The sequence below is a fragment of the Megalops cyprinoides genome, chromosome 20 (assembly GCF_013368585.1).
Source record: "Megalops cyprinoides isolate fMegCyp1 chromosome 20, fMegCyp1.pri, whole genome shotgun sequence".
Classification (NCBI taxonomy): Eukaryota; Metazoa; Chordata; class Actinopteri; order Elopiformes; family Megalopidae; genus Megalops; species Megalops cyprinoides.
This window is the reverse complement of record NC_050602.1, coordinates 19385060-19404775: the sequence shown is the minus strand read 5'-3', so window position 1 is coordinate 19404775 and position 19716 is coordinate 19385060. Positions and strand designations below refer to the sequence as shown.

At 44.6% G+C, this 19716-nt stretch overlaps 3 protein-coding genes across 20 annotated transcripts in view; all 3 read left to right on the top strand.

The window, feature by feature from the left end:
* LOC118795592 (transcription factor E2-alpha-like) overlaps positions 1 to 4518 on the top strand; it is a 36619-nt gene extending 32101 nt beyond the window's left edge. For 6 of the 15 annotated variants that reach the window (XM_036554197.1, XM_036554190.1, XM_036554192.1 and 3 more), the window contains one exon: positions 1826 to 2544. In XM_036554197.1, the coding sequence (XP_036410090.1) occupies positions 1826 to 2231 (406 nt within the window). In that variant the 3' untranslated portion in view covers positions 2232 to 2544. The other 9 variants (XM_036554202.1, XM_036554198.1, XM_036554193.1 and 6 more) reach the window with 5 other exon arrangements.
* A 4062-nt stretch (positions 4519 to 8580) lies between these two features.
* LOC118795808 (cytochrome b-c1 complex subunit 10-like) lies at positions 8581 to 10050 on the top strand. Its single transcript, XM_036554542.1, has 3 exons — positions 8581 to 8680; positions 9177 to 9318; positions 9898 to 10050. The coding sequence occupies exons 1-2, from the start codon at positions 8631 to 8633 to the stop codon at positions 9295 to 9297; spliced, it is 171 nt and encodes a 56-aa protein (XP_036410435.1). The 5' UTR covers positions 8581 to 8630; the 3' UTR covers positions 9298 to 9318; positions 9898 to 10050.
* A 1738-nt stretch (positions 10051 to 11788) lies between these two features.
* LOC118795588 (methyl-CpG-binding domain protein 3-like) lies at positions 11789 to 18757 on the top strand. 4 transcript variants are annotated; one of them, XM_036554183.1, is made up of 8 exons: positions 11789 to 12003; positions 12593 to 12624; positions 13783 to 13939; positions 14444 to 14581; positions 14985 to 15075; positions 15785 to 15962; positions 16734 to 16907; positions 17716 to 18757. In XM_036554183.1, the coding sequence occupies exons 3-7, from the start codon at positions 13877 to 13879 to the stop codon at positions 16879 to 16881; spliced, it is 618 nt and encodes a 205-aa protein (XP_036410076.1). In that variant the 5' UTR covers positions 11789 to 12003; positions 12593 to 12624; positions 13783 to 13876; the 3' UTR covers positions 16882 to 16907; positions 17716 to 18757. The 4 variants fall into 4 exon arrangements, with proteins under 4 accessions (XP_036410076.1, XP_036410075.1, XP_036410077.1 ...); XM_036554182.1 differs by having other exon boundaries at positions 12590 to 12624; XM_036554184.1 differs by lacking the exon at positions 12593 to 12624 and having other exon boundaries at positions 11789 to 11874.
* The last annotated feature ends 959 nt before the right edge of the window (positions 18758 to 19716 follow it).

Genomic DNA, 19716 nt, shown 5'->3' with positions numbered 1-19716 from the left:
TAATTATTTATATCACAAGGGAAACCATTTAACTCACTTAGCAAGTGATTAACTTGCAACCTTCCCACAATCCCTCTACGTATGTTTTTTCCTCCTGCAGTTACACTGACCTAAGTACTGTATTGGTAAAGCTCCTTCTTATTGAGCCATACACAGTATCTGAAAGGAAATTGACATTTATACTTGCTGTCTTGCCCATGTGACCACATCGGAAATTGTTTCATACTATTGCTTTGTCAAGGTAACTCCCCTAACTGCGTTTGTAATCTTGCTCCACCCTTGCACTGATTGGCTATGCTCTGGGAGGGGGGAGCGGAGAAGCAGGAAGTGGGAAGACAGGGGTGTGTCATGCTGCTGTCCCCCCCCCCCCCCCCCCCCCCCCCCATGTTGTATTAATTTGCTTCGTATTTGTATTTTTGTGGCTTAACCCTTTCCGTTTGGCATGTCTTCTTACCAACCTTTTGCCTTTTACGCCATTTTCATTTCTCCGTCTTCCCCCATCACTTTTATTTCCTTCTGCAGATGTCAGCAGTGGCCTCAGGTTTTTCGCAGAAATGGTTCATTTCTGCCGCGTTTTAAGATGAGGCTCTTAAGTTCTTTCCTCCCTCTCTCGCTCTCTCTCTCTCTGGCTTCCGAGCAGCAGTATGTACATGGTCTTTGTGAGTCCGCCTTGCGTAGCTGGCAGGGGGTACGTCTCTTTCCTCTCTCGCTGGACAGTCCCCAATGCCCTGCCCCCCCCGTGCAGCGACTCCCACTCCGGCCCCAGCTCCCTCTCTGGGATGCCCCCTGTGACCCCGCAGACAGGCGGAGATGACTTGAGACTTGCCCAGAGTTGTATTCAGTCTCTGCTGAAATGAGCAGCAATGTTCTGATCTGCATCTTTTTTTCGTCTCGTTTTCGCATCTGTTTTTTTTCCTTTGTCTTAATTGGCCAGAAGAGGAAATTCTCATTCAGATCAGGATCTAGACACTGGAAATACCAGCGAGACAAAGAACCTCAACACTGTACTAGCTTGGAAGCTACTGGTAGGTTGAGTCTGTTTCTGGAGGAGAGGGAGAGCAAGTTTACAGATGTTCATCAAAACCTACGGAAGTGACTCTTCTAGCCATGTAATCTTGAATAATTTTTTTAAGCCTTAGAGGCATAAATATATGCAGGTCTCAATGATCAGAGGTGTTTGCAACACTGTGTCGGACCACTGCTCTGGAATACGAAGGTTCTAGAACGCAGAGGTTTGGGAACCACGCTGTTTCTCCAGCCTCAGGAGTCTGCAGCCCCGCCCCGCTCTCTCTCCTGCACCGCATCTCTTTGCTGGGAGCATCGTCCTCTGACTTTCACATGGGAGGAAGGGACCCAACTCTCCTTTTGATCCCCAGACAGGGATTCAGGCTTGCCTTTGGGTACAAGCTTCATCTTGCTAGTCAGAAGAGTGTTTTTTTTTTTTTTAGGTGCTTTGGAACTTTGAAGTCCATATCTCACATTTGAGGTAATGTGTAACGCACATGCCCATTGGTTAAAGACTTTGATGTCCCTAGTATTGGTCAGGCATTAGAAACCCATGCTCCTTCTGTGACTAGACAGGCGTTTAGAGATGAAGAGGGCGAGTCCCTCCTCTTCCTCCACTGTAGTCCCAGCAGGCCACAGGCCTCTGTTAACCCCCACGAGTACACCGGCTCCCGTGAGCGCGGCGGAGACCGAAAGTGACGGCCGAACTCGTGCGGCGGCACAGGTGCCCAGGGCATGCTGGGAAGCGGTGCGGGGTGGGGGTGGGGGGGTCGGGTTCTCGGCGTTTCCCGGGTTGTGTTAACTGCCCCTCTGGCCGCAGCAGCGCGACGGAGGAGGGGCTGACGCCGGAGGAGAAGGAGCAGCGGGAACGCGAGCGGCGCATGGCCAATAACGCGCGGGAGAGGGTGCGCGTGCGCGACATTAACGAGGCCTTCAGGGAGCTGGGCCGCATGTGTCAGATGCACCTGAAGACCGACAAGGCCCAGACCAAACTGATCATCCTGCAGCAGGCAGTGCAGGTTATTCTGGGCCTGGAGAAGCAGGTGCGAGGTAGGGCTCCTCTCCTCCTCCTCCTCCCGCCTCCCGCCACCAGGAGGCGCCACAGACCCGCACTCTGCCGCTGTACTGCTGCTGCTGCTGCCGCCTCTCTGTGTGAGATGAGACCGAGGGAGGGCAGGGAGAGACTGCCACAGCTTCCATCTGCTCAGCTCTTCCTCTGTCCGTAATGCTGGCTTCTGCTGTCTGTCAGTCCCATGCCATTCAAATGATCATCTTCGCTCTACTATTCTTTTTTTGTTGCCTTGTTTTCTGGGGGGGTGGGGTGGGGGCCTGATGTAACAGCGTAACAGACCCCAGCTTCATGCCTTGCTAATCCTTTCTGGCTCACCCTTACTTTTTAACAAATACACCCTCCCCCCAAATTTCAGTGTGTGCTTAATATTTTTCAGTGCAGACGTCCAACACCTTTTGACAGTGTATTGCATTGTTGGGTTACTGTGCTGCCCTCGCTTACTCGAGCTGATTGCTATTTTCGGTGTTCCCACCTCTCTTCAAAGAGCGCAACCTGAACCCCAAAGCGGCATGCCTGAAGCGCAGGGAGGAGGAGAAGGTGTCCGGGGTGGTGGGGGACCCCCAGATGCCCATGTCAGGGGCCCACCCTGGCCTGGGGGGTGAAGGGCATAACCCTGTCAGCCATATGTAACACCCAGGTAAGTCCTAGTGCAAGACACCATGCAAAATGGACTCCTCTACCACTGTCACAGAGTTATTTCCTTACCCTCTCATTTAAAAGGTGGACAATAACGGGTGTTTTGGTGTTAGCCCATCATATGCATGTCAAATGAATAGAAAAGGTACAGTCAGTCAAGGATGTCTGGAATCACTAACACAGATGCTGTAATTGAACAATTACCCAATTAAGAATGGTAGTCGCCATTAGTTGGTAGTTTTAGCCATTAGTTGCTGTTAAGGGTGAACAGAATATTAGTTTCTATGTGGTATATAGCACTGCTATGATATCAAGGTTTGCAGCTATCATTTATCCAGAGAAGAAATTTGTCATGAATTCTGTTGTCAAATAGACAAGACAAAAAAAAAAAACCAGAAGCAAGACCGAAGGACAGATTAGCACACATCTGTCACCATGGGATCCAGCGGCCCTGTGCGCTTGAATGGCAAGGGCAGTTTTGCTTTTACTTCTAAAGCACGCAAGCCCATCTCCTCCTGGTCTGTTTGTTGTGCTGTGGGTATTTGGTCGTGATGTCACTTCCTGTGTGACACTGTATGCGTTAACCAGCTCCGTTTGAATGCGTTTCTCTCTCTCTGCCTCTGCAGGTCCTGTGGAATCTCCTGGGCTCTCGGAAGACGTGGCCTTAATATTCTTCCATCATTCTTCTCTGTGTGTGCGCGCGACAAACATGTCTGTGTACATACAAGAGGCACACTCACTCACACACACACACACACACACACACGCACACGCACACGCGCATGCACACACTGCCAAAACTGACACCGCCAGTCGGCCACAACCCTGACCATGACTACCAGCGCAAATGTGAAGTTTGCCATTATTTTTTATACTTATTTGCTTCCATAACAATATGGAATCTGGCAAGAGGAGCAAGCAAGACTTTTAACACTGCCGAGAGACAGACCTGAAAACACGGAGGTAGTGAAACCAGGAGGAATACATGTGCCTATGGGTCACATAATTTCATGTGTGTGTGCGCGAGAGACAAATTTCAACAAATTGCTTACATTTTTGGAACAAAGTGTTTATAGAATTTTTCATGTGAGCAAATGAGAATTTGCCTTTCTTTTGAAAGTAGTTTGTCATTCCCAACTGAGAAAAAAGTGCAGTCTTATATTCATTGCAGAAGGAAAGCAAGAACCTCCCCCAACAGGTAATGGTGGAGTCTTACATTCATTACCTAAACAAGTCCCCCCTCCCCCATTAGGTAATGGTGTCGTTGTACATTCATTACAGAAAGAAAGCAAGCCCCACCCCTTTTATTAGGTAATGGCAACAGCAGGAGTTGAACCTGCCAGAGGGGAGGGGGGCAGGACTAGGGGTGCAGGCACAGAGCCAAACTCTTGATGTTGAATCCTAACATGATGTTCAGCTCCACAGACACACAGACAAAAAATATATATTTGGAGATGTTTGTTTTCTTCAGTTCTCATACGTGGAAGCCAGACACAGTGACTGAGAGTCTCCAAGGCAAAGAGGACTAAGTGCTGTTTTAAAGCACGCGTTTAAGTGAGTCCCCCCCGCCCCCCCCCCAGGACTCACCCCCTATTCTCCTTGTCCTTTTACTTCGAGCTGAACATTCAGGAACAGACAAAGACGTTCTGTGAACGTCCGTGGATACCAACGGCCTTTCGACTTTTGGTCCACCCCTCCCCCTCCCCCACCCATCACCCCGCTCTCCCACAGGAGCGGAGAGGGGCGCCTGAAGCCTGCACAGGGGTGCTTCAACTGTGTGTGTGTGTGTGTGCGTGTGTGTGTGCGCGTGGGTGTGGAGGGGGCAGGGGGGGGAGGTGTTATTGTTTTTTGGCTTTTTCCATTTCTGCTCAAGTTGTCGTTGGGGCAGTGAGGTCAGTGCTTCACAAAGGCACCAGTGGGGGTGACAGCTGTCACTGTCTGTCAGCGCTGGGGCCCCGAAGCCAAGCTCCACAGACTGGTGCCAACACGCAGGCTTCACCACGCTTCCCTGAGCCATGGCTAAGGATGTCAGATTAAGGAAAAAGTTGGGGGGAGGGGGAAGGACAAGGAGGGAGGGATTTCTCAGACTCCCAAAAACCGAGGTGCCCTGGAGTCCCCAGGAGACGACAACCAAGCCCTTTCCACAGATTGTACTGTCATTCGGAGGCTTGTGGCATCCTTTGTTTCTGTTTCGGAGGACCTGAACTGAAATCCCACACACAAACTGTGCCCCCCGGGACCCTTGCAAGTGTGCCACCCCTTCCCCTCACAGCCTGTGTCTGTGTGGAGCTGTGTGGAGCTGTGTTGAGCTGTGTTCAGTGTCACTGTCCTAGCTGTGCTGGGTGCTTCCATTGTTCATTTATAGTTTAGTTTGTAGAGTGAGGATTTTTTGTTCAGAAACATCTAACAATGAGACAAAGCAGGAGTATAAACTAAGTCCAGTTCATGCATACATAAAACATTATGTAAGATGAACAAAATATAAATATATATAAATATATTTTTATTAGACTCTACATTGTAGATTTTAAAGTAAAAAACAAACTGAAAAAAGTAGTTGGGGGTTTAGAGTAAAATGTTGAATGGTGAGAAGATTGATACAAACTCGAATTCTCAAAACTACCATTACCAGACAGTCATGTTGTTTCCTCTAGAAAGCAAGGTAGAGCATAAATCTGGTATGTTACACAGTTCCATTGGCTGTGTTTTAAAGGTCAGGAAGGGAAAAGAAACGGGCGTGAAAGGCAGCACTGGGATAATGTAACTTGTGGTAAAACTGACTAAATTGTAACATGCATTGTAAGAATGTCAAATTCCCTCAAAGGAATGAGTACCTTTCGCAGTAAGTGGGGATGGATTTGGTTACCTTGGCCCCTCCAAGCATGGCAGGAGCACTTCTGAAGTGGATGTTTTCATTTCAGTTGCTCAGATTGTAATTTCCTTTTTAAAAATTGAGGATGAACTAAGTACTCCCATCACACACACACTTGTGTGTGTTTCAGGGTAGGTGGTGGTACAGTAGAATGCTCTTGTAGCATCTTTAGCCAGTGTATTTCCCACAGGTATTTGAGACTGAATATCCTCTGTAATGGTAAATATGCAACTGGTTTTGAATGTATGCCTCAAATGGGGATTGCTCTTGCTCTTAATTAGTTAACTGGGTTTCTCTCCCCTCAGAATTCATTTAACATTATGTACCATAGCACTAAGGTATGGAAACTTGTCCATTGGCATCTTACCATGTGGTAGGTAAAACTGTCGTGAAATGTAGCAGCAGTATATCTTGACTTTTGTATGGGAGGAAGAAATTGATGGAAAAAGAGACTGTTGGCGTTCCAAAAAAGATTTTGATTTTGATACATTTCTTTGCAGTCAGTTCTTGCCCAGTCTGACACTTGGAACACAGGCAGGGTGTAGTACTGCCATCTGACCACAGAGGGGAGCTCAACTGTTTAGTCAGTCATGGTGTATTGATTTCGAGAGGTTTAAAAGCAATTAAGTTTTTAGAAAGGGGAAATGTATTTTGGGGGGGGGGGGGAATCAATAACGTGGCCTTTTCATTCTCGACTTCAGATGTCATGGTTGGAGAGTGATACCTTATCAGTGCCTGACATTTTTTTTTCAGTTTGATTTTTTTTTAAACATGAATTTACTGACATGTCTGGTATGCCCAATGGATTTGTTTGTTTAGGCTTTAAGGGAGGACATTTACAATATTTGCCGGAAAGAAAATGTTATTTTTTTCCATGCATCTGTTTTTAATTGAACATAAACACTTGTAGAAGAATGTTGTTTTGTAGATTTTTTTTAAAAACTCTGGGTTGAAACCATTTCTCCTGCTACTGTGTAGGTTGTGCTATTGCGTACATTTTTCAAGTCATTTTTTTTTTGTTTGTTTTCTGTGTTCAATAGCGCCTCGATCGGTGTCGGTCAGTGCGGCTTGCGACACTACCGGGTTCAAAGAGACGCCTGTTTCTGATGGTGTCATAGTGTTCTGTTGGACTTTCTGGTCCATCCACACTGCTGGATACACAAGGTGTGGCTGTGGGAGGGGCATACCATATTGCATTAATAAAAATTACCTTTTCATCCTGATTGACTGTTTTACCTGCCATACTCGCCGAAAAAATTCCAGCAGTATTAGACCTGGCCCCTCCCCCTACTAAAACGGCGTCTTCATTCAACTTCTGATACTCACAACGTTATAACGTGACTGATAGAGCTTTTCCAAACTGTAGTGATATAGCGAGACTCATTTCACAATATAACGCGAGAACGAATACTTTATTTAATGGTGCAAGCAAATGTTTGGAATAATGCTCATCAGTTGCTTTTGAGGGTGAAATGAGGCGTTTGCATGTCTAGGTTACAAGCTGTTGCACAGTGAGATACAATGGAATACCCACCCGTCAAACTGCCCCAAGTACAGACACGCATCACAGCAGAACCTGGCGTCTCGGTTACATTGGGGACACAGATTGTTCCCAGAGTTCCTCCTGTCCCCAGTTTCCTATTTTTATTTTTTTATATATATATTAAGTAGCTATTGAGAACTGTCCTGTATATAACAGTAATGTAGCAATAAATGTGCCATTTTTAATAACAGAAATATACCTTTTTCAATGTCTGTCTTTTGAAACTTGTATACTTAAAAGATTAAAGGAAAAAAAAAACATTGTAATAAAGGTTTTTCCACAACCTTAAACCTGTGTGTTTTCATTATTCCTTGGTGCTGAGTATTTTGTTGCTGGTTTTGAGTCACCGCTGGGGCACTGCTGTTCCCTTGGGCAAAGTACTTAATCCACACTTGCCCCAGTAAATATCCAGCATAAATGGATAACATTTAAAAAAAAACAGTAACCTATGTAAGTCTGCTAGATGACAGTAATGAACCCTGTCATATGCTGAGCAACCTGTGTGACCCCAGTTTTGAATACATCAGTTGTTGAAGTTATGATCACCTAAGGTTGCTCTCTTCTAGAGTTCTGAAACAGGGCAACCAGCTTCCACAACAAATTACACCATAAGCAAAATAGTTCCCTGTTCCCTGAGACCACTGGGTCACTGCACCCTTCCATGCTAAGGGAAAAGGCCAAAATGTGAATGAGCCACAGGTTAGGACAGCCCAACAATGGCAGATTCTTGATGTGTGTGACACAAAAGGAGGGGATAATGCAGTTTCAATGCAAGAGGAACATCTGTTACTGGAATATTACAGTAGCATATGCGTGAGAACTGTAATGCTGGACTCATCCTTAATGTACTCAAAATGTCAGCATTCGAATCCACTATACTTTTCCTTGGTCCCTGGGGAAGATCAATCTACCGGCAGAAAAATGTCATTTTGGGTACGTAGGAACACTTCCACGTCCTCGGCACAGACGATGTCACATGACTGAAAGGTGGCAATACCTATTTGAAATTCGTTATGATATAGCTACTTTTGTCAGTCTATTAATCTAAGTCGCAGTTGAAGGTGTTTTACGACGGAGTGCTCTAAAGACCTTTAATAGATCACTTTTTCGTTGAAAATTGCTGATCTGTCCTCATTTAAGTGCAAGTGTCCATCAACGTCAAAATTACCGGAACTTCTCAACTGCTGAGAATTTTTTTTAATGAACCGGAACTCCTTAACTGAACCATTGTAGCCAGCTTCCTGCGAGTAAAGGACCCATGCGCCCGGATTTTCGCCTTAAGCAGCTGAAGTGAAAATGAATGCTAAATACATGAATTATAACATCAGATACATGAATTATAATCATGTTTTAAAATTTTGTTTGTAACTATTTCATTACCCAAATAAAATTAGAACAATGGAAATGATTCCTTACTGGCACCCTGCGTGGCTTACGTTGGGGTCCTAGCACGTCCATGTTGCGGAACTCCAGTTGCAGAGGGAAGGTCAGGGAATTTTAAAATGCTCCGAAAATTAATAGGTGAGAGATATATCACGATCGCCAAGACGTGGTAAGTTTTAATCAGTCTAAATAACATTGGCTAAATTCATTATGTAGCCAAGAAGCCCGTGGTCTCCGAATAGCTACGTCTATTTCATCCTGGTAGCTAACTACCTCTGTAGTCTGCTAGCAATCTTAGGTAACGTTAGGTCAGCCAAATAGCTCATGTGTCATCTGCTTTTCTGAATAAAGTTATATACAGACAGATAACATTATCGAGTTTTTTTCGACTTGACCTGAAGCCCAAGCCAACAAGGTAGCTGTCGACTGTACAGTAACTGACATTTATGTATTGCAGAGTGTGACTGGCTGGCTAACGTCAATCAGTGTGTTTCCATATTGGTGCAAATCAGAGATCGTCTAAAACATGTCCGACATAAATCGTGTTTGCTTCTGGTTTGTTGTCCGCCTGCTTCCTTTTGGATTGCCTGTATGGACGGACAAGGCTGATGCATGTGGAAGCAAAACCAATAACCCTTTCCCCTACTATGTTTTTGTTCGTCAAGGGTCCCCACGATGGCGATTTGGGGAACAGTCGGCGGCGTGGCACTCGTGCACTTCACCGACTGGAGGCTGATTCTTGATTACGTGCCGTACGTAAAGGGCAAGTTCAGCAAAGATGAGTAGCTGCCGACGTGAATCGGATGGGTGAGTTGGATGTCATTTTGTAGATGTGGTGTCTTCTGAATGTTCTTCCTTCCACACTGGGTTGATTGTCGACTGAATCATTCATTGTGGATTGAAATGCTTGTTGTCACTTATCACTGCCTTGATTCAGTGCATCAAAATATTTGTCTTGGGGCAGGGCTGTGATTCTGTCATGTTAACAGCATTCAGCCACAGTTGGCTAGTGATCGAATTATTCTAACCTGCTGACTTGTTATACCTGGAAAAGGCACATTTTTTAAAGCTGTATTGTTTTTTTATCAGTTCTCTCAAATAAAAGGTTCCTGTGAGGATGACTGTAAAATGTTGTGGATGGCTTTGGGTGCTACTTGGTGTAATGAATGCCCTTGGGACAAAGAGGATGATTCTATTTTAAGGGTGGCAAGGAAATGAAATGTGAAATGCCACTCAAAGACTTTTCCGCAGCAATCTCCTGGATCCAGAAGAACTTTTTACAATTAATTGTGAGGATGAAAAAGACCAAATGGAGGGCATAAGTGATGTCACCTGATGGAGTGATGTTTTTCTTTTTCCGTCTGGTCTGTTTGTCTGTCCATGCAGGGATGTTATAGGAGCGGAGGCTGGGATGGCAAGGGAGGTCAGCAGCAAGATGGACTCTGTGCGTCTTGGCACAACTCCACATCACTTTGACTTGGAAAAGAGGAACATAATAGGAACATAATGCTGAACTCACTGTTGTGCTGTTGTCATTGTTTGTCCTAAATTAATGGGAATATAATTTGAATGTTATGTTGTCTGCTTTGAACATTTTTTTTCATGAATATGGATCAAAACAAGACACTGTCAGAACACAGAATGATGGAAAAACTTTAGGGACAGAAGGCACTCATGCTTTTCTCTTTTATTTCCTGTCTGCTAGATACAGCATTAATTATGATGTTTTGTATACATTAAAGTTCTACATATCAGTGGGTACGGGCCACAGTTGTTTAAACAAGGGGAGAAATCGAAAAACTCCAGCCACCTCTGTCCCTGCCATCTGAATCAATCTGGGTTACAGTCACATGGGCTAACCGGAGGAAAGTTGTAATATCAATTGCTGATTCACTTGTTCTTTGACCATGAACCTTTAATTCCCTTGTCCTTATAAAATTGATTCACTTACTAAGACTGGACATGACGATCATATTGCCAAACCACATGGCACCATATTAGTTAGAAATAAAATCAGTCTCAACATCAGGTCCCGTCATTGTTACCATTTTTTTTTTTTTTTATAACTGGGCCATTGAACCATTATAGCCATTAAAACCAAAATTGCACAAATATGAATACTGTACTTAATTAAATTGTTCTCATATCAAATATATCAATAGTGACATATACTGCATGTCGCTAAAAATATAAACATTTAGTGACGTAGTACATTCCAGTTTACCAAGTAAATGATGCAAGTGTGAAACACTATTCACGTTCGCTGTTGCTGAAGTGCATGTCACAAGCGTTGCAATAACGTACTTTTTTGAATAGCGATAAGAGGCATTGCAACCAATGTATTTTGCCGGCAGAAGATGCGATATATTATTAAACAAATTCATTTGTTACTGCACGTATGTAAAACAACACACTTAATTTGGATCTTTTGGAGAGATAACTCATTAAAACAGTGGATTCAGCAGAGTATCGCAGTGAATTTACTTGTACAAGTACAAGGAGATAAACTGACGGATCGTGATACAGTCTTGATATCAATAAAAGGGTTATAATAACGAATATTTCAGCATCAGTTGGCTCTTGCACGTGTTTAACCCCTGTTTCCTGCTAAACCCAAAGGAAAATTGATGTCCATCTCTACCAGTTATCTTTGAAGTCAGTTTTTAATTTAAGCCTTTATGGCAGCTGTCTCCGCGTGTCTTGCAGAGTTAACTGAGCCTCCAATTTCACTATGCGTATAATAAATTCAATTAAGCTGCAGTTAAACGAAGCCTTAAGTTACGATCTTAATGGTCGTGTTAATATCTTATATTAAGTGTGAATTATATACCGAACGTGGTCAGTTGTGCCCTGTATGTAACGTCTTTGATGCAACTTTAATCGATGCACTTTGCACTTTCTTTCTAAGGTGCTCTAGATAAGACAGGCTGCTAAATGACAAAATGTACAGGTTTGCAGATGCTGCACAATAGAGAACCCATAGGCAGGAATTTTGACTCAAAATATACGATAAACTGGTCTGTGTACATATAAAAGCAAGTTGAACGACGATACTTTGCCTTACTGGTGTACTTTGAACGCAGCAATTTCAGACTCTGCGGAATGCCAGTATTTATACAAGTTTTTATGTAAGTTAAACGTCACTTTTCACTCGCTCTTACAATGTCAACCTTCATCATATAGTACAGATCACACATCGAATGCACTCTGTCATTCCTATCGGCGGATGTGTTTTTATATTCCCCCGCCAGAAATACGGGCAGTGATGTGGTCATGAGAGCGGCGGAGGGATCTACGGAGCGACAAAGAGATGCGACAGAGATCGCGGAGAGGGGTGCACTGACACGGAGCAGATGACAGACTGTGAGAATCACGTTGGTGTATGTCTGTAATTTAAACGAGTTATATTCCCGAAAAACAAGCGAACAAACAAAAGCCAAACTCTGTCCAGTTCAGCAGATTCAAACCCCTGGAGAACATGGAGAGGAAAAGGTGGGAGTGCGCAGCTCTGCACAAAAGCTGGGAAAGGAAAGAAGTGGCGAGCAAGTCGGGTCTGTTTTTTGGGAAAGTGATGTCTGTTAAGTTAGGTAGACTGTAGTTGTTGGATTTGGGAGGGGGCTCGGCTAGTTGGGCAGGTTCGGAAGTTAGTATGGGGGTCACTGGGTCAATCAGTAAGCAGTACTTGTTTACGTTTTGCATTTGGCTTTCACGAAGATGGCGAATAAGCTTCATTGGCGTGCCAGAGGATCTTTAATCTTTTTAATTCGTTAGTTAGCTGGTTATGAATTAAGATTAAGACGGTACATTACTTGGCTACCCAGATCGCTGTCTAGCTAATTAGTATCACGTGATTCACAAAGCGTGCTATCTATCTTGAAGTAGTAGCCAGCTAGTTAGCCATAGCAAGTTTGTAAACTTTCTGTGCTGTAAGAATAATACACTGACTTCGCTCATCATAATTTAGCCTAGCGAGCTAACATCCATCATAATCATAGATTCCTAGATTATGGTGCAAAAAAAGGAAGCTGGTAAAGTTGGCCGCTGCATAGGGAACAACTCTTGTATTGTTCTTTTTTAGCAGAAACGAGGAAAACGAGGATGAACGGAGGCAAGGTGGGAGGAGGAGGGGCATTTATATAGTTTATGGTATCGTGTCGTTAATCGCTTCATTGTGCCATGTGTGGTGTGTGCGCACCTGGTGGTTTGAAGAAATACGTGCTGGAAACTTGCATGCGTAGCTACTGTGCATGCGCCCTCGGGCTAACCGTTGCAACTTGGCAAAGTTTGTCAGCATTACCCTTCGCCGTGCATCGCGAATCATCGTATTCACATCTGTCGCATCTGTGTCATTTATTTAATATACTCTGTCATGAATGGAGGCTCAGCACACGCAAGTCCTTCACCAACATTAGCGGGCTGGCCGTCGAACAGTGCGGCGAAGGCAGGGTTTCCCGAATTTGGTTTTAGGTCCTCTCTTTGCTTGTTTTCGTTCCGAGGTGAGCCGAGTGCACTGAGCTGCTAATTGATTTTTAGTGCCGCTGTCTATTTTAGGAGTCGCTAATGATGTCAGAGAAAATGTGCATTCGTTGTGTGTTACATGTATTGTGTCAGTGACTTTAGAGCGGTTAAATGAGAATGAGATCTTTCAGTGAGGGATGCAGTCACACACAACTTAACGTGGACATTTTGTCGGTGAAACAACGCTCCTCATCCCCCCTCCCCCACTTTCCTGTGTGCTTGTAGAAGTCTTCAGAGACGGAGGAAAAAGAGCTTAGCCAGACAGTCATACAAATAAGTGGAAGCTCTGCGGTGTATTTCAGTAACGCGTATTAGTGGATACACTCCACCAGTACGGTCTTGATCAAACCATTCCACGGTGGCTTTAAGATCACTGACAAAACCCTAGGCCAAAACCTCTTGAAACAAATATAGGTGTATGGCTGAATGCAGTGAAGTAAACAGGTTCCAGATAAACATACTCATATTGGCTACCCATTGTTGCACCTTCTTCCTGTTGTGTTGTTTTTTTTGCCTCCAGTAATCTATCTTGAATGTGCCTTTGGTTTGGTGGTTTTGGTGGTATTGTGTTTGACATTGCAATGGATGTCTTTGAAGGCCTGTTTTGTTGTTGTTGGTGGTGGTGGTGGTGGGAGGTGGGGGTGGGGGGGTAGATACATTGCAGTATGAATATACTGAACGAGTGTCACTTTTACTTGTGCTGTTCTGTGTGGTGCATGCAAACCTCTCATCTCCCCTCTCACCCTCTCCTAGCCCTGCTGGGAAGAAGTTCCGGAGCAAGCCACAGCTGGCCCGTTACCTTGGCAACTCCGTGGACCTGAGCTCCTTCGACTTCCGCGCGGGGAAGATGCTGATGGGTAAACTGGGCAAGAGCCGGCAGAGACTGCGCTATGATAACAGTCATGTTAAGGTGAGAGTGCTGCTCCTTGCGCCGTTGTTTTGAAAGGTAAAAATGATTCGGGCAATCGTCTTTGTTGGGTTTTTTCTGGCGTGAGGGAGCTCTCATCTGTTGCACAGCTCTCAAACCAAAGTTCTGAAATGTGTGACGTGTGTGTGATGGCTGCAATTGTTACGTTGTGCGTCTGCCCCAGAACGGCACCATTCACATGGCTTTTGGGGCGGGTCCTTGGGGTTGTCTGTAGGGCTACTGGATAGGGCTAATGGATTCCTTCTCTGATGGGTTAGAAATTGGCATCTGAGATGACATGACAAATTGCGTCAAGTTGGGAAATCACAAAAAAGGAGGAAGCCAGGGGGCAGCAGTGTAGAAAGCAATATTGTCTACAGTTGACTGATTTAAAAAAAAAAAAAAAAAGAGTAAGAAATCACATGCTGGTGTGGAAGGCATGTTAGACAGCATAGAGATTTCCAGGGACAAGGATGCTAGCACACCTTTGCTCTCTGACCTGCACAGGGCAAACCTGACCTCAGCACCTCTCTGCCAGTGCGACAGACAGCATCCATCTTCAAACAGCCTGTCACCAAGGTCACTAATCACCCCAGCAACAAGGTGAAGACTGACCCTCAGAAAGCCATCGACCAGCCCAGACAGGTAAATGTGCATTCCCACATGTTCTGCACTCTGCTGGACATCAGACCAAGGCATCTGGCTACTTCAGTCTTGCACAAAGATACTAAAGCCCAAGCACAGACAAGATGGGACCTCCATGGCGCTTGCTCTCTCTCTTCTTTAATTTGTTATTCGTCAGACGTTACTTTTGATGTTGCACTACAAATGGAAAAAATATATCCATCCACACCATGACTCACCATGACTCCACTGCAGTTCCCCCAATTATCCATGACGTGGGGTGCCCCCCCTGTTTGAATACCCCTGGTCTAGAGGGCAGGGTGCAGGACACTCGGCATTAATGGGACATCCTGTGTGGTTTGGAGGGCAGTATTTGATCTCTTGCTTGTCTCTTGTTCTGTGCATGTCCACTGTGTGTCCACAGCTGTTCTGGGAGAAGAAGTTGAGTGGCATGAACGCCTTTGACATTGCGGAGGAGCTGGTGAAGACCATGGACCTGCCCAAGGGGCTGCAGAGTGAGCTATCGTAGTATACTTGGCTTCTGTCAGGTTGCACGAGTTAGCTTGTTCACACTCACCGGTCTGGCAGTGTTGTTAGCCTGCTCTGACACTTGCATGTTTAAATCGAGTGGATACACTTATGTTCTGTTGTGCTGGAAGTCGCTCTGGATAAGGGCATCTGCTGAATGCACGTCATGTAATGTAATGGAGAGAAGGGATAGGAGAGTGTGTTCTTACCAGCCCCATAATAGGTGGAGCTCATGTCCCTGTCTCTCTCACTTAACCACTTGAAAGACAGTGCTCTCCACAGAAATCCCAATATGATTAGTTCAAATCAGAGCAGCTCTGGTTGAATATGATGCTTCCAGACATGTTTGGGCTTATGAGATCTCTCTCTCGCCCGTTAATGTGGTTCCTTACTCCGTTTTATCCTCCTCTGGTCCCCAAATTCTGTTTTGCTGTCAAATATATTTTCACTCCGTCTTTTACAGTTTTCTCTGTGGTCCAGATGAAATGTATTTGTATTATTGTTATTGCTTAGAGACTGTAGGTGCTTATCTTTTAAATCGTGCAGGTGGCGGGGTGAATCTTGAGTAGCTTTTAATCAGACTGTATATGAAAAACATACATGAGGAGCAGGGTGGGGAGTGGATGTGCGTGAGCGCTGTGCGGGTATAAAAACAGTGCCGTGGTGTATGGTGTGACGCACCCCATTTGCCCCCAGGGGTGGGTCCCGGGTGCACGGACAGGACGCTCCTGTCGGCCATCTCCAGCGCCCTGCACACCAGTGCTGCCCCCATCACCGGCCAGGTGTCCGTGGCCGTGGAGAAGAACCCAGGGGTGTGGCTGAACACGGCTCAGCCCCTCTGCAAAGCCTTCATGGTCTCAGATGAGGACATCAGGTACTCACACCGGGACACCAGGGCCCACGTGTTACCCCACAGGGGTTGGCATGACACGTGGGCATTTGGGATAAAGGGAAGGGGGCTTTATCATTTTCCCACAGTGAGTGATTGTACCACTTACTACGCTCAGTGCAGGAGTCCTGGGGCCAGTGTGAAATGCAGGAAATCTGGAGCAGTTTGACAGCTAGCCCTCTACTGTGGTGTTTGGGGTCTGATTGGTAATAGCTAGAATTTTTTTGCTAATGTACAGTCAGTGTTTAAGAAGGGTATAGTGACATTGTTTTTAATTGTTCACCGTTAATCTATGGTTCCCATTGTTTAGCGTTGGCTCTGAGGAGTTGTAACTTGTCTAGCAGTATCATCCATAAATGCATGGAGCAGAACATGGGAAACGCATGAGCTTGGCATAGTTGCCCCTTTATGGAGTGTATGCTATTCTGTTTTTTAAAACAGAATAAAAATTCTGCATTCAGTAAACTGATAAGCCCCTCAAACAGAAGTTAGCTCTGTCACATAGGAGTAAAGACTTTCTGAGCCATGTATTTGTATTCTGGGAACTGTAGTTCAATGCATACGCTGTCAAATATTGTCTCGAGCAGAAAAAAAAACTGAAACCAAAGGAATTTCTCACTTCCTTTCGCACCAAGGCGGTACATCAGAATGAATAAAAGGTGAAAGGCCGGCGGTTGAATGCCAGGCGTGGGAGTGTCGAATGCGAGTGTAAGACTGGTTACATCATGCTGCGGGCGTCTGACTGTGCCCTTGCAGGAAGCAGGAGGAGCTGGTGCACAGGGTGAGGAAGAGGCTGGAGGAGGCCCTGATGGCAGACATGCTGGCCCATGTGGAGGAGGTCCCCGGAGACGGTGACGGGCTCGAGGAGCGGAACCAACCGGACAATGACGAGAAGGCCTTATAGCAAATGAAGAGCATTGGGAGTTGGAGGTGGGTGGGGCTTCTGTTGTTGAGGTGTGGTTAGCTGCTGCAGCCTGTGAAGCAGAGAGCCTGCTGCTGGAATGCCAGGGATGTTTCTGTTTTTTGTTCTGTTTGAACATGGTAATTAATACAATAAATGTAGGTGATTGTGTACATGGAGGCCATGAAATTTCACCAGATGCCACCTGCATTAATAATTTATTTAGTATAATAATGGATCCAATTATGTAACTAAGAACTTGGGTATTACAAAAGCCAGAAGTCTCTGGAGCTCTGACATTCTGGTGCAGTGTGTCACGGTAATGTCACCTACATCACATGTTTGCTTAGCAGTTGCTCCTGTCCAGCATGACTTGCAAAACTTACTTTCTACATTATTATTTTATTTAGCTGGATATTTGTTGAAGCAGTTTGTTACATATTTCAGTCAAGGGCACAGCAGCCCTGGAGCTGAACCTGAAGTTCTCAGGTTATTAACCTAACTCCTCAAATATTTATCACAGCGTATGGTTACACTTCCTGCTGTGTGATATTATGTGCCAGCTGCCGTAAATGTTTATGAATCTTAAGAACTGCATAAAGCTTTCATAAGGACTGCGTTATGATGGGCCCAACATTGGGAGTGTGATGGGTGCTCAGTGTTTTAGAAAACAGTCGCTGACCAAGCAGCCAGTGTTTGGACATTATAAAAGGAAGCATGGGCATGATGTGTGTGTTGTTCTGTCCCTGGAAACTGCCTGTAACTAGTGTAGAGGCGGCGTACAGTATTTGATGATGATGTGCTGTAAACTTCTCTTCTCTTTCTTTTATCTTTCAGCACTAGGGGGTGGTATAGAGCTGGCCTGGAAAATGGTATTCTCCACATGTCTGCGCCGGACTTTACCGTAGATATTCTGTTATGACCAGATACTCGGCGCCATTGTACCTTCTGTCCTCTGTCAGGGCAGCTCTGAAGTCAGCAGAACCTCCTGCTGCCAGCTGTTCTATGCTGAAAATGGATGTTCTGATGTTCTGTGCCCCTTCAAGTATGTTCGTAACAAGCTAGCAAATCAGAACGCTTGTAGCTTAAACAATGGCACACAGAAATTTCCGTGTGATGTGCACCAACCTCATCGTCTGGTCCATGTAAAAAGAATTTTTGACCACCTGGGGCCCTGTTGCTACCTGCCCCCATCTCGTACTACAAAATCTGAACACTCGAATTTCCTTTCCTCCAAAGCCTTGGAACACCCACCTCAATCTGCCATGAAGCATTCCTGTTATGGTCCACTATCAGATTGATTGATAAATTCATATTTTCTCTCTATTATTTTTTGGCAATTTAATATTATTTGATTTTTGGGATGTGTGAAGTTATACATGACTTTTAATTGTATAAATGCATTTTTTATGTGTGTTGAAATATGTTTATGTATGTTTGGGGCGGGGTGAGTTGTCATGTTATGATATATTGATGTAAATTTGTAGTAGAGCATTCCCCTTTTCCCATTTGTCACTCACACTCCTGTGTTCCTTCTCTAGTGATGTGTTTGGGTGGGGAATAATCACAAGGGGCCAGCAGTAGAGCTTGAATTTGCTGGTAGCTGATGAGACAGGGGCTCTGAGTGTGACTTGAGGCAAGTGAATGGAGAAATATCTGCTCTGTCACAATTTTTGTTTTTTTGTGTTAGACGGTAAAGGAGGAGGTTTATATGCCGACTGTGGTGTCAAATAAATAGAAAAAGGTCAATAACCAGTAATGTACGTAAACTAATTCTTTAGTGATACTGATCAGAAAACATGACAGAGGATGCTCTGTGAATGGGTTCTTTAGTTTTGACTAAAAAGAAGGACCAAGTCTTTGGGGGGGGGGGGGGAGGGTAGAGCGAGGGTTTAATATGTTTTTCAGGGGCCATTCTACCCATGAGGTGTGTTGGAGTTATAACTTTGTTAGTACAGAGACAGAGCCAAACTATTTCTAATGGTTAGTAATTTATGATATGACCAAGGGTATTGGAGCTACTTGCATTATGGCTACAGAAAAGCAAGGTGCTAACTAATCTGTTTTCCAGACTTTTTTTTTAAAAGGTATTCATTTTTGCAGTCTGTATGTTTTATGCAAATTGATGTCAGTGCTCTTCCCCCACAACCATTTTGTTGTACCTGTGTGAAATTAAATCTGGTTTTGTACTTTTTACTGCTATATTTTAAGTCTGTTACCTGTGGCACACACAATGTTACAATTGCGCCACATATTACTTTCTGTTTCTTTAAGAGTTTTATGTATGATTTATAAAACATTGAAAATGATTTTTTTTTTGCATTTGTGTGTCTTCAGTAACTCCTAGTGTTTAATCTGATGATCACTTCTGTAACACCTGGATGGAATGGTGACATCTTCCAGGAAGTGAAATGATGAAATTAAGCACATTGGTGACGCCTCCACAGGGAGCTTGAATTGTGCAGAGGGTGGCCAAACCCACAGTGTACTTGGTTTGAGACGTTTTTAGTCAGTGGATGTTTGCTGCTAATTTAAAATCATAATAAAAGCAAAATGGTTACTTTGACGAGTATGTTTCATGCTGACGTAATCGATCTTGCATGTTGTCTTTCTGCTCCCTACATAACGCCATCACCTCGGTAGGTTTGGATTGAAATATGCATACCATATAATACAGTTTTGTTGTCTGAAATCCTTGTGCACGAAAATCCAGTTTTTGTTGAGGAACGAATGTAGGGTGACTAGATGCGTAGTTGTTGGAATGGGCTGAGGCCACAGGTTTGTTCGCCTAGTGGAATAATTGCGCAATAACAACGATGGTACAAAACGTCAGCCCGA